The sequence below is a fragment of the Dendrobates tinctorius genome, unplaced genomic scaffold, assembly GCF_039654945.1.
Source record: "Dendrobates tinctorius isolate UK_male_01 unplaced genomic scaffold, ASM3965494v1 ptg000087l, whole genome shotgun sequence".
Classification (NCBI taxonomy): domain Eukaryota; kingdom Metazoa; phylum Chordata; class Amphibia; order Anura; family Dendrobatidae; genus Dendrobates; species Dendrobates tinctorius.
In genome coordinates, this window is record NW_027361755.1 from 9355781 (window position 1) to 9370736 (window position 14956).

At 43.5% G+C, this 14956-nt stretch overlaps 1 protein-coding gene across 1 annotated transcript in view; it reads left to right on the plus strand.

Annotated features, from left to right (window-relative positions):
- Positions 1-13647, plus strand: part of CNKSR3 (CNKSR family member 3) — a 180292-nt gene extending 166645 nt beyond the window's left edge. Inside the window, exons 11-13 of the mRNA XM_073585731.1 lie at positions 245-441; positions 3726-3815; positions 12987-13647. Coding sequence (XP_073441832.1) covers positions 245-441; positions 3726-3815; positions 12987-13282 — 583 coding nt within the window. The 3' untranslated portion in view covers positions 13283-13647. The remainder of the gene's footprint in view (positions 1-244; positions 442-3725; positions 3816-12986) is intronic.
- The last annotated feature ends 1309 nt before the right edge of the window (positions 13648-14956 follow it).

Consider the following 14956-nt stretch of genomic DNA (forward strand, 5'->3'; position numbering starts at 1 on the left):
TACCGGTGCTGTAGAATAAACCCTGCACAAGTGATCTGCAGTGTGGACCAGGGGTCCAGTTGTTTAATGACCACTGATCACGAAATCTAAATCTGGGGTTGGAAGAATTGATCCAAGGCTTACAAAGAGAGGGGAAATTGGCTTTATACAATAAACAGTGTAATGCATTATACTCGAAATACAAATAGATTAAGCAGTATCATTTGTATTTTATATAATAAAGCATGTTTTCTTCTGTTTTTAGAGATGAGAAAATGAGTTTTAGTTACAGTGGTTACAGAGATTCGCATCCACGATCAAAAGGTTCTGAATCTCCAAACTCTTTCCTTGATCATGAAAGTCGAAGGAGGTTTACTATTGCAGACTCAGATCAGCTGCCCACATATCCGATTGAAGTGCACGTCCAACCTGCTAAACTAAGAGACAAAACTCCGATGTATGGTAAGTTTGAACTGTGCCCATTATTTATACTGCTTTCTCCTATTATATGAAAATATTATTAAGGGCTCATACTCATCTGCATTTAAAACAGACGAGTGCAATCTGATAAAAAATCAGATTTCACTCTGACTAGTGTTAGTTAATGATTCTGTGTTCATCTGCTATTTTCTTCTCAGCTTGGATCAGACTGAGAAAAAAAATCACAGCATGCTGCGAGTGGCCATGTATATCGGATGAGACTCAGCAATGCAAGTCAGTGGGGGAGAGAAAGAAAATGTACAGCACACAGACCATGCTTGTGCCATGCAATTTCTACTCATCCATCTCATAGAAAACCAACATTTCATCAGCCGAGTATAGCAAATTCACAGCCTGAACCATCAGAATAGAACAGATATATAGATAGTATAAAAGGAAAAAATAGCGTGGGGTCTCCCATATTTTTCATTTCCAGTTGAGAGAAAGCCGACAGCTGGGGGATAATGTTTATAGCCTAGGAAGGGGGTAATAAACAAGGAGCTTCTTAGGTTATTAATATCAGCTTACAGCTGTCTATTTAGACTTTACTGGTTATTAACAAGAAGTTACCCCTCCAAAAAATGACGTGGGGTCCCCCCTATTATTAATAACCAGCAAAGGCTATGCAGACAGCTGTAGGCTGATCTTAATACCCTGGGAAGGTGCCATGCATATTGGCCCTCTCCCAGGCTAAGGGCCCCGTCACACATAGCGACTCACCAGCGAACCCAACAACGATATCAACGTGTCAGGATCGCTGGGGAGTCGCTACATGATCGCTGGTGAGCTGTCAAACAGGCAGCTTCACCAGCGATCAGCGACGCTGAGCGCGTGGCGTCGCTGTGTACGTTAGTTACTATCGCACTGATGCTGGGAGCTGGTAACTAAGGTACACATCGGGTTTCTAAGCAGCGCGCGTCACTTAGAAACCCGATGTGTACCTTGGTTACCAGCTCCCTGCATCAGCGCGCTGGTAACTAAGGTACACATCGGGTTTCTAAGCACAGCGCACTGCTTAGAAACCCTGTGTTTACCTTAGCTACCAGTGCGCTAATCGCTGGTCTCCCGCCCGTCACACGCAGCGATGTGTGCTGGCCAGCGGGAGACCAGCGATGAAAAAAATGTCCAGGGCTTTCCATCAACGATCAGCGATACCGGCAGGGGGGCCGGTCGCTGATAGGTGTCACACAGCGATCTCGCTGGTGAGATCGCTGTTGCGTCACAAAACTTGTGACTCGTCAGCGATCTCGCTAGCGAGATCGCTATGTGTGACGGGGGCTTAAGGGCATCTGCCCTCAACCACCCCAGAAATGGTGCATCCATTAGATGCGCCAATTCTGGCACTTAGCCTCCGCTCATCCCACTTGCCCTGGTGCGGTGGCAAGTGGGGTAATAGTATTGGGGTTGATGTCAGATTTGTAATGTCAGCTGACTTCAAGCATAGGGGTTAAGACACCCCCTTACTAACCACATAGTCAAATGTAATACAGATAAACACAGAGTTAAGCCCTTTATGTGACATAAAAACTCCCAACCTTCTTTTACCCATTTATTTATATCAAAATAAAACCAAAAACACAAACATAATCCTCACCTGTCCGCAGGTAATCCCTATGTGATACTGTGCCATGAAAAGCTCCAGCTCTGCTACATTAAGATGATTTGTTGTAGCATGATGTGATTGCTCAGCAAGCCAGTTGGAACACACTGAGACAGCAATGTAATTATGCTCCTGCAGTGTGTAGTGTTAACTGGGTAAGACCACCGGAGTTCATAGCCGATGAACCCTGGTCACCTTACTGACATCACTGCTCGCATTATGAGAATTTTCTATATGTAAAAGCTGATGTTAAAAACGCATTGCATACAGATCCCATACACATGTCAAATGGATTCTACTTGCTAAAAATCACATTTTACTCGCATGACACTTGTCCGGCTTTTCAGGAACAACATTGGAACGATTTAATTTGCGATGATGAGTGTGAGCCCTTATTAAAAGAGTTTGCCAGGAATTCATGAACTTTTCAATACATTTGCATTGCCAGGCCACTTTTAGCATCTTGTGTATAATGTTGTTCATTGAGAACACGTGGTCTTATTGTGTTCAGACACTGTCTGCCACATCCTTATATACAGAAACAACCATGCCACTGCCTTGCCCAATGTTTGTCATTTAGGCAGTGTGTCATGACCTAGCGTTGGAAGCAGATGACCATCAGAGGAACAGAGAAGAATAAAAAATTAACAATTTCGAAAGTTTATTAGGCTAGTTTCACATTTGCGTATGGAGGAGCTGCGGAGGGCTGCGGACTTCCTCCGTGAAGCTCCGCCCACTGCCGCACCTCCTCCGGTCAGCTTTGCCTATGTCCGCATACTTCTGCATGCAGCCTGCGTACCATATCTTTATCATTGGGTACGCAGGTTATGCGGATTCCTCCGCATGTATCGTTTTGACGATGCGGCGACTGCATCAAATTCCAACATGTTGCGTTCTACGCGGGTCGCCGCATCGTCAAAACGACGCATACGGAGGCATCCCCATACATCCGCACGACCTGTGTACCCAATGTTAAAGATAGGGTGCACAGGCCGCATGCAGAAGTAGGCGGAGCTGACTGGAGGAGGTGCGGCAGTGGGCGGAGCTTCACGGAGGAAGTCCGCAGCTCCTCCATACGCAAATGTGAAACTAGCCTTAGTGCTCATTTTTTACCCACTGCTGACACTTTGACAAATGACACTTTACAAAATACAGAAAAAATATATATCTTTATACATCCTACCTACTTTACAAAATAGTTATGATTATCCTCTGCAGTTTTATTCATATTTTTTGCAATTTCAGACTTTTTCTACTGGGACCCCTGTCAGACAGACCAAGATAGTGCTCAGGCCCCACCAGATAGGTCCCAATGATAATCTGGTGAAAAATAAAATTAAAAGTATATATCAGTGCTCTTTTTTTGTCCTGAACCCAAAATAACATTAAAAAATAAGTATTTTTTAAACTAAATATTGCTGCAGCCATAGAACCGGGTATGCAGAATATGATCACTTCTAAGAAAACTGAAAAGTATAATAGAAACACGTCACCACGTCCGTATTTATCACCCACTCCTGGTTTTGGCTTACAAATATTAAGGTCAAATACTGACCAAATACTGACCGTGTGCACGTGGCCTTAGACTATAGAAATGCAGTTGTCTATTTTAGTCTGTTGATATACTGTGTTTCCTTAATTAATTATTTTCTATCCATGCGATTAGGTAAGCCTCGTCCTCTTTCTATGCCTGCAGAAGCTAGCTGGATTGTGTCTACAGAATCATACTCGAGACATAGACTGACAGGAAAAAAAGGTGAAATAATGATCATCTTTTTTACAACAGAAAAAAAATTGTGTTAATAGTTAATGCATTAATATTTTATTATTAACCATATATTTATTTTAATTACGCCTAGCATACTGTACATAAAATGTCTAAATATCCTTACTGATAAGGAGAGCATTTTTAACAGCCATAACAGCAGAATATTGGTATGATTGGTAGCCCTTTAGCCACTTCCCAGATTCCTAGGCTGCTGTAGCACTCCAGCTCCAGCAATCAAGCAAGAGCAGGTTGGGTCCATAGCTGGATCCCTAAGAGACAACAGAAGTACCCCGGGGAAATGATATAGTGCCCAGTAGTCCTGGCAATCACATGATCGCCATGTGTCTCTCATAGCAGTAACTTATGTCACAATATGGTGCTGCTTCCTCCGGTAACTGGGGCTCCTACAGATACCCCAGCCCTGCATGATAAAAAAAAAAAATTTATATCCTCCGCAGGTCTCTTGATCTCTTGGGGTACATATTATGCCACTCTTTGTTTCATTGCAGCCATTTGGTAAATTCAAAAAAAGCTCATTTTTTTCTCATTATCTTGACTGAAAAAAAGCAGAAATGTAGAAATTTTTGTAAATTTATTAAAAATAAAAAACTGAAATATATCACATGGTCATAAGTATTCAGACCCTTTTTTCTGACACTCATATTTAAGTCACATGCTGTCCATTTCCTTGTGATCCTCTTTGAGATGGTTCTACTTTTTCATTGGAGTCCAGCTGTGTGTAATTACACTGATAAGACTTGATTTGTAAAGGCGCACACCTGTCTATATAAGACCTCACAGCTCACAGTGCATCTCCGACCAAATGAGAATCATGAGGTCAAAGGAACTGGCCAAAGAGCTCAGATACAAAATTGTGGCAAGGCACAGATCTGGCCAAGGTTACAAAAGAATTTCTGCAGTACTCAAGGTTCCTAAGAGCACAGTGGTCTCCATAATACTTAAATGGAAGAAGCTTGGGACTACCAGAAGTTTTCCTAGACCTTGGCGTCCAGCCAAACTGAGCAATCAGGGGAAAAGAGCCTTGGTGAGAGAGATTAAGAATAACCCCGAGATCACTGTGGCTGAGCTCCACAGATGCAGTAGAGAAATGGGAGAAAGTCCCACAAAGTCTACTGTCACTGCAGCCCTCCACCAGTTGGGTCTTTATGGCAGAGTGGTCCGACGGAAACCCCTCCTTCAGTGCAAGACATATGAAAGCCCTCATAGAATTTGCTTAAAACACATGGACTCCCATGCTATGAGAAATAAGATTCTCTCGTCTGATGAGAGGAAGATAGAACTTTTTGGTGATAATTATAAGCGGTATGTGTGGAGAAAACCAGGGACTGCTCATCACCTGCCCAATACAATCCCAACAGTGAAACATGGAGGTGGCAGCATCAAAACATGGGGGTGTTTTTCAGCTGCAGGAACAGGCTGACTGGTTGCAATTGAAGGAAACATGAATGCGGCCAAGTACAGAGATATCCTGTATGAAAACCTCTTCCAGAGTACTATGGACCTCAGACTTGGCCGAAGGTTCACCTTCCAACAAGACAATGACCCTAAGCACACAGCTATAATAACAAATGAGTGGCTTCAGAAAAACTCTGACCATTCTTGACTGGCCCAGCCAGAGCCCTGGCCTAAACCCAATTGAGCATCTCTGGAGAGACCTGAAAATGGCTGTCCACCAACATTCACCATCCAATCTGATTGAACTGGAGATTATCTGCAAGGAAGAATGGCAGCGGATCCCCAAATCCAGGTGTGAAAAACTTGTTGCATCATTCCCAAGAAGACTCATGGAAGTACTAGCTCAAAAGGGTGCTTCTACTCAATACTGTGCAAAGGGTCTGAATACTTATGACCATGTGCTATGTCAGTTTTTCTTTTTTAATAAGTTAGCAAAAATTTCTACATTGCTGTTTTTTTCAGTTAAGATGGGGTGCAGAGTGTACATTAATGAAAAAAAAAAATTAACTTTTTTGAAGTTACCAAATGGCTGCAATGAAGCAGAGTGAAAAATTTAAAAGGGTCTGAATACTTTCCATACCCACTGTCTGTGTGTGTGTGTGTATATATATATATATATATATATATCTATCTATATATCATTACTGTGTTTTGAGTACATCTTCTGCAATGGCATGACGGTTCCAGTCAAATAACAGTAATTGTGCACTGAGCTGTGTCTCTAATCCTGTCAAGTGTGATGTATTCCACTGGTCCATGTGCCTAATGCTATCATGTGAGATACAGTCCACTGAGCTATGTAGTTATCTATCTTATGGTTAAGTTCACTGAGCTGTGTATCTAATTCTATTGTGTGTTTCAATCTCTTAAACTGTGTATCTAATCATATCATGTATGATAGAGACTGCAGAGCCTTGTATCAAATCTTATGTGAAATAAAGTCTGCAGAGCCATGTCTCTAATCCTATCATGAGTGATACAGTCCACTAAGCCCTGTATCTAAGCCTATCATATGTGATACAGTGAGCTCAAACTAGCAGACTTGGCGCTGCCAGCGGTGATCACTAAGGCCACCTTTCTAAGGCCCTCTTTACGCGTCCATTTTTAGGTGTCCGTATGCGGTCTATATTTTAAGGAACGCAAATACGGACAAACGCACACCCATTAGATTCAGTGGTAGTGCCCACATATCAGGTTTGTCACACGGACTGTTTGTCCGTGGGAAAAACCCACAGGCATGTCTGTTTTTCATCAGCAGCATGGGCCATGTAACGTCTCGCACATTGATGACACATGGATTACATCCGTGTGTCAGCGTGACACGAACTGGCCCCTGGGAAAAAGCAGTACAGTTCGCACTCTTCCCAAGCCTTGGGTGCTGAAGACAGCTCTGATCATTGTCGCCTGCTCTCCCTGAGCTCCGCGCAACCAGGCGACAGTGATGGGAGTTGTATTCAGCACTCGCTATGCACATTTTGTGTAAAATTAAGAATTAAATTTAAAAATTGGTGTTGGTCCCTACATAGTTTTGATTGCCAGCGGAGGGAAAGCTGACTTATGGGGGCTGATATTAATAATCTGGGGTTAGTAATTAGCGTGTCTAATAGATGCCTCTCCATTACTAACCCCTGGGCTTGATGTCAGTAGCCATAAAACAGCTGACAGTGTGCTGTCCATACGTGTCACACTGACAGCACACTGATATACAGACACGGGCAACACACGGATGTCACATACTACACACGGATGGAACATGGACATTTACCATGGATTTCACAAAACTGATTTTTCCAGTACCAAATTCACCAGGACGTGTGAAGGGAGCCCAACACAGTGTGTACAACTAAGTATCACATTGCAGCCACCAACAAAATGATCCTAAACTTCATTCTTCCTTACCGTATTTCCATACACTGTATGTACACTGCATTGTATTTTATATGGTATGCATTGCTGGATTCTCCCTCTCTCTCAGGCTCCTGAATGCCCCATGTGAACTGCATTGTATTTTATATGGTATGCATTGCTTACCCATCTTCTTGTATCCATAATTGTACTCCATTCCTGTTATCTTTGCCACACATCTAAGTGGTCTGTATAACCCCTTCCCCCTTTTATGACCTTTGCTTAACTCTGTGCATTTGGCCTGGGCAGTCACACCCCACTTTCACTCACGGCTGATTGTGTTTAGCTGCACATATATTCAGCACCATGGGTCTGCTCCAGACATAGTCGGCTCCATCTACTTCAAAATCCATACTTCAAAGTACATATTTCTAAGTACTCTGAATTAGACTAGAATTGGACTGGAATTGACTGTAAGGTAACGGACTATAACACTACAACAATGTTTCACCTTCTTTTTACTATCACCCCCATACTACTCTATTTCTCCCTAACTTCTGCAATCCCTCCACCCAGTAAGGAACTAGTCATTTCCCCCTCCATCCTTCCCAGCCATCTCACCTCTTCGTCACAACTGTTCCTCCACATACAATCCTTTTTCTCCAGACACACACGGCCACATCATGTCCTATCCTGCTCCCACCTTCTAATGCTCTGTCTACTACTCCTCATTGCTGGCGATGTATCCCTAAATCCTGGCCCTCCTCAACACATCCCCACACTCATTTCTAACATCCTGCCACGATCCTCTACACTTTTTTGCAACCATGACAACCTCATATGTTATGAATGGGTCACCGAGGAGGAAAAAGCAAAACAAGCTAAGCCACAGAAGACCAGAGTGGTTGGTAACTATGCAGATTGCAGATCCCTGCTCTTACCACACAACTAGCAGTAGCCGTGGAGCGTGCTTACGATGAACCTAGACGCCTCGTCACGGCCGGAGGACTACATAAGCCTAAAGCAAGAAAAGGGAAAACTAACTGCCCCAGAGCAGACCCCAAAGGAATAGATAGCCCCCACACATGTATTGACTGTGAAACAAGATGAAGGCACAAACACAGGCTGGAAAATAGGCTGAGCAAATGATGGGGCCCAAACTAACTAGACAGGAAAGAAAAGAGAAGACACTGTCTGCAACTTGCAAAAAACCCTACAAAAATAATGTCCAACACTTCTGATAGCAAAATTAACCCTGAAGTCACTAGACTTCTCCCACTATATCAGCACTCTGAAATATTCTGAGACAGAGCAAAAAGAGACCGAACTAGTAAGGGACAAAAAGCCAATTGGCAAAATACTGATAAATAAGAGTGGAAATTCAGCTTAGCCCCCAGTCGGGGCTGGCAGACCACACAAAAAACTGAATAGACCAACAAAATCAAGTGTGAACATTAGCAGAAAAACTTAGCTTTAGATGACTGGAACAGAGCTGAAAACGAAGAGCTGACAAGCCAGAAGGAATCACCAGCAACTGAATAGGGCGTCGGCTGTCTTAAATCCAATCTGAGAATCCTGAGATCCAATCGTCATCCTCATTCTCAGGTGGCAGATCTCCACCGATCAAACCAGCCGCACCACCTCCCGTCACCACCAGAGGGAGTCCAGAAGGGGAACTCACAACTGGTGAACCAGAGAATGAACTCACAACACTTATACCTATTCATCCAACCCCCACTCCCCCGATCCCCCTACATGGAGCACTATGGAACGCACGCTCTGTCTGCAACAAGCTATCGTTTATCCATGACCTCTTTATCACCAACAAACTCTCCTTCCTTGCCATCACTGAAACCTGGCTCACTCCCTCTGACACAGCCTCTCCAGCTGCGCTTTCCTATGGCAGATTCCATCTCTCTCACACCCCTCGCCCCAGCAGCAAACGTGGTGGAGGAGTTGGCTTGCTCCTCTCCGATACCTGCTCCTTTACCCCAATTCCTTTGCCACCCTCCGCTACTTTTCCGTCGTTCGAGGTGCACTCTGTCCGCATCTATTCCCCCTCCAACTGGCTGTCATGTACCGCCCCCCAGAACTAGCCATCTCCACTTTTCTCGACCACTTCACCACCTGGCTACTCCATTTCCTTTCTGCTGACTTCCCCACCATCATCATGGGCGACTTCAACATCCCCATTTACACTTCCACCCCAGCTGCCTCTAAACTTCTATCGCTCACGGCTTCCCTTGGCCTCACTCAATGGTCCTCTGCGGCCACTCACAAAGATGGTCACACGCTGGACCTTATCTTCACCTGTCTCTGTTCCCTCACTAATCTCAATAACTCACCCCCCCATCTGACCACAACCTACTGACATTCTATTCCCTCTCCTCTCCTACTGCGCAACCCCCGTTCCATAAACTCGCTCACCCTCGCAGGAATCTCAAACACCTCAATTTACAATCACTCTGAGTCCCTTCTCCCTCTTACAGACATAGCTTCCCTTCATGACACAGATGCTGCTGCCACTTTTTATAACACCACAATAACAGCAACACTTGATTCGGCTGCCCCCCTCACGCAGAGCAAAACTCGTACAATCAACAGGCAGCCCTGGCTGACCAGCCTGACCAAAGAACTGAGACGGGTTTCCAGGGCCGCTGAGCGGAGATGGAAGAGAACCCATTCTACTGAGCACTTCAGAGCATACAAGCAGTCCCTTGCAAGCTTTAAGTCCACGCTCTCTGCTGCTAAACAAACTTACTTGGCATCTCTCATATCCTCCCTGTCTCACAACCCTAAACAATTCTTCAACACTTTCAATTCTCTACTCCGTCCCACAGCACCTCCTCCCCCTCCTCTCATTTCTGCTGAAGACTTTGCCTCCTTCTTTAAGCAAAAGATCGACAAGATCAGACAAAACTTTGGCCCGCAGCCCCCAATGCCCCTCTTAGCCACTCAGCCCTGTTCTGCAAAAGCCAGCTTCTCCACCATGACAGAAGATCAGCTCTCCACCCTTCTGTCAAGATCACACCTCACCACTTGTGCCCTCGACCCATTCCCATCTCACCTCATCCCTAACTTGGCCACAGTCTTCATCCTATCTCTAACACACCTCTTCAACCTTTCACTTACAAATGGTGTCTTTCCCTCATCCTTCAAACATGCCTCAATCACACCCATCCTCAAAAAACCCTCCCTTGATCCATCCTCTGTGTCTAACTATCGCCCGATATCTCTTTTCCCTTACGCCTCAAAACTACTGGAACAGCATGTATATCTTGAACTGTCCTCCCACCTCTCCTCCTGTTCCCTCTTTGACAGGTTACAATCTGGCTTCCGACTGCATCACTCAACTGAAACTGCCCTTACTAAAGTCACTAACGACTTGCTAACCGACAAGAGCAAGTGACACTACTCTGTCCTCCTTCTCCTGGACCTGTCCTCTGCCTTCGACACCGTAGACCATTCCCTCCTGCTACAGACTCTCTCATCTCTTGGCATCACAGACTTGGCCCTATCCTGGATCTCATCATACCTAACAGACCGAACATTTAGTGTCTCCCTCTCACACACCACCTCCTCACCTCGCCCCCTGTCTGTTGGAGTTCCTCAAGGCTCTGTCCTAGGACCCCTACTATTCTCCATCTACACCTTTGGCTTGGGACAGCTCATAGAATCCTACGGTTTGCAGTATCACCTCTATGCCGATGACACGCAGATCTACTTATCTGGACCCAACCTCACCTCCTTACTGACTGAAATCCCACAATGTCTGCCTGCTATCTCAGCCTTCTTCTCTGCTCGCTTTCTCAAACTGAACATGGACAAAACAGAATTCATCATCTTTCCCCCATCTCACTCTACCCCTCCACCAGACCTATCCATCAATGTCAGTGGCTGCTTTCTTTCCCCAGTCCCGCACGCTTGGTGCCTTGGGGTGATCCTCGACTCTGCGCTCTCTTTCAAACCACATATCCAAGCCCTCGTCTCCTCCTGCCGCCTCAAACTCAAAAATATTTCCCGGATCCGCTCATTCCTCAACCACGAAACCACAAAAACACTAGTGCATGCTCTTATCTCCCGCCTCGACTACTGCAACCTTCTACTCTCTGGCCTCCCCTCTAGCACTCTGGCTCCGCTCCAGTCCATCCTACACTCTGCTGCCCGACTAATCCACCTGTCTCCCCGCTATTCCCCTGCCTCCCCCCTATGCCAGGCCCTTCACTGGCTTCCTATTGCCCAGAGGCTCCTATTCAAAACCCTAACCATGACATACAAAGCCATCCACAACCTGTCCCGTCCATACATCTGTGACATAGTCTCTAGGTACCTACCCACACGCAACCTTCGATAATCTCAAGATCTCCTTCTCTACTCCACCCTTATCTCTTCTTCCCACAACCGCATACAAGACTTCTCCCGTGCTTCCCCCATACTCTGGAACTCTCTGCCGCAACACATCAGACTCTCTCCATCAACGGAAACCTTCAAGAAGAACCTGAAGACCCACCTGTTCCGACAAGCCTACAGCCTGCATTGGTCCTCGGTCTACTGAACCACCGCACGACCTGCTCTACCCTCTCCTACTGTATCCTCACCCATCCCTGTAGACTGTGAGCCCTCGGGGGGCAGGGTCCCCTCTCCTTATGTACTTGTGTGTCCCTTGTCTTACACATGTTTATTATACTTGTCTATATTTCCCCTTTTCACATGTAAAGCGCCATGGAATAAATGGCGCTATATAACTGCATAATAATAATAATAATACACCCAGAATGGGAAGGGAGGAAGGATATCACACACATGCCCACATTCACTGTAGTCGTTAATTGAGCTTATACTACACAATATTTTTATGGCAAATTTCAGCAGCTGATAGTGTTTAAAATATCAAATCTTTTTAAATCATTTTTCATATTTTATAGTATCAAAAAGTGTAAAGATTTATTTTTTATTTAAAATTAATACTTTACATTTTGTTCAATTGTTGTAAAAAGAAATTACACATTTCCTTTAGAAAGAACCTGTCATCACGATTTAACCTGTTGAAGTTAAGATATGACCATAATGGCCCTGCTATATTGATTTTAATGGTTACCTGTACTTAAAAAATAAGTAGCCTGGTTCTTGTTTAATTCACCTTAGAGTTTTTGTGCAATAGCCTCTTTGTACATTGGGGCAGGACTGTAGGGCAGTACTGGGGGTAGGGTCTTCAGCTCTGTCGTGACCCTTCCACATTTACACGAGCCTCCGCTTTTAAATTTTATGCTAGCGCAGCCCTTGCATGCAAAATAGCCTCAGATTAACCTTACGGTCTCTAGTAAAATGGTGCATGCACAGATCGACTTCTCGGCTTGTCATTGAGCTGAGATCCCAATCTGCGCATGTACAGCCAACGGAGCCATTTTGCTGGAGCCCGCCGACTGGGCATGCACCCCCTCCACCAATTTGCTGCAGGACGCTGGTACATGAATGTCCCCACAAAATTTTAAAAAGACAGAGCCGAAGACCTTACCTACAGTTCCACCGCTGTGCACGAAGAGGCTATTGCACTAAAACTTCAAAGGCAAATTAAACAAAAACCAGGCTTTGGATTTTTCACTTCAGGTATATATTTAACCAGTATAACAGGGCCATTATGGCCATATCTTTACTTTAACAGGTTAAATTGCGATGACAGGTTCTCTTTAAGGAACTTTCTTGATTGGCCACTAAGGACTTAATGTACTTAATACTTAGCAACTAGTCATTTATTGTTAGTCATTGTATTTACTGACACAAGAAAACACATCACATGTTTTATGTGTTAAAGGTCCTTGCATTGTCTCTCTTTTTAAGGTGATGAAGCACTATCCAGATATTTCAGTAACGAAAGGATAGCACCAATCATAGAAGAAAATGTATCATCTAGAAATTTTTTTACCAGATCAACTGATAGGCATTTAATCAGAGGAACAGACTATATAAGGGGCAGTCGTGGTCTTCTAAATATGGACTTACACACTAGTGCAACAATGCCATACCAGGAGGAAAGTTCCAAGAAACCAACTACCGCTTCAACTTCAAAAAATACCACAGCGGAGCCCTCGCTACTGGTTAGTTGGTTTACCAAGCTAAAACTCTTGAGTCGCTGAGTTTCAATAGACATTTTCCTTACAGTGCCTTTGCCCTTATAATGGCAGTATTATGCGAAGCTAGTTCCACAGAAACGAGTGGGATTCACCTTCCAAAGCTTTCTGACTTTTGCAGACTGGTATCAGGATATGCCAGTTCCACAAATAATTTATCAAGCAATAAAAATAAATAAATACTTTGATATCATGTTTATTCTACCTATAAAAATTATTTTTGCCTTTTGGATGTTCTTTTTTGTACTTTTTATCACATGACTCTGTTAAAGAAATGCAATATGTGCATGTAAATTTTACTCACGTTTTTGGCAACTTTTTAAGAACTGTAAAAGGATGAAGTAATTTATTAAAATAGCAGTTAATTTTTCCTTTTGCTGTTTACCAAAGGATCATTTATTTACTAAAAATTTTAGGACATAATTTTTACATTCTGTATTTGAGGTGAAATGTAGTCTTTTCTAAAATATTTAAGCAATGTGAAAGAAAGACATGTCACATTTACTCTTGTCTTAATTGTAACAATACAGGTTGGATTTTTGGATGTATCTTCAAGTCACTTAATTCATACCCAGAGCATGAAAGTGCAGTTTTATTTATTGTCACTTTAATGACATAAAGGAGTTCACTAAGAATATGATAAAATGATTCTCGTCACGTAATTTAAATGGCAGCCTGTCCTTGTCACTTTTCATGATGTACTGCAGTCTGAAGAAACCATGCTCCTGAGACCTGTGTCTCAATGACAGAGGAACTGTATCGTAAGCACCCATATCTCTGTGAGCCAATGAAAGGGATGCGACATTGGAGGAAATAAATCTTCTCTGCTGACTTGGAACAGAGAATTGTTTCTCTCTAGCCTCATCCCTCTGTGTTCAGTCAGCCAGGGAAAAGGTATGTATGTCTACTTACAAGAAGCAAGTCTGCAGTTGGGCTGCAGTTTTAATTACGGAATCTGGGTAATTTTATCAGATTCTTGGAGAATTCCTTTAAAGATGATCTGTCAGCTCTCCTGACATGTTTGTTTTAGTAAATAAATGTGTTCCCCATAACAAACCTGGAGCATCTTTTGTTAGAACTCTGCAATGCACCATTCCTCTGTTATTCCTCTTAGAATTTTATGAATAAATTTACATCAGGGTGTTCTCACACAGAGCCAAATAGATAACGCAGTACGTGGAGGAGACTAAATCACAGGAAAAAAACTACTTCTAAAATCAGAATTTTTATTTGAAATTATTAAATAGGTTGTCAATGCAAACATTCAGAAGTAAATGATAGCAATCTGGAAAAAAAATATAAGTAGATCTACCTATATATTTATTTTTACAGCACCAAATTACATAGGGGTTAGATGACCACTGATGGCCTGCCTTAATGTCCTTTAGAAAGTCCCTCAAAGAAAGATGCCTGCCTGACCACGGAGGTTGGCATCCTATTCAAATGATTAGTGCCCCTGCTCAACATCTGCTCACCCCTATTTGTACCCTAGTAGGCCCTAATCTATAAGGAAAACAGGGTGAAAGTGGAAGAACCAAAATATTGTTGTCTCATAGGTAGATTTAGTAATGAAGACTGTGGCCAATTGCCGAGGTGGCAGACACAGTCTAAGTATTACTGTGTGGTATACAACCAATAAGAAATTATGGGCAGACTACTAAGTCCGGGAATTCGATAAAT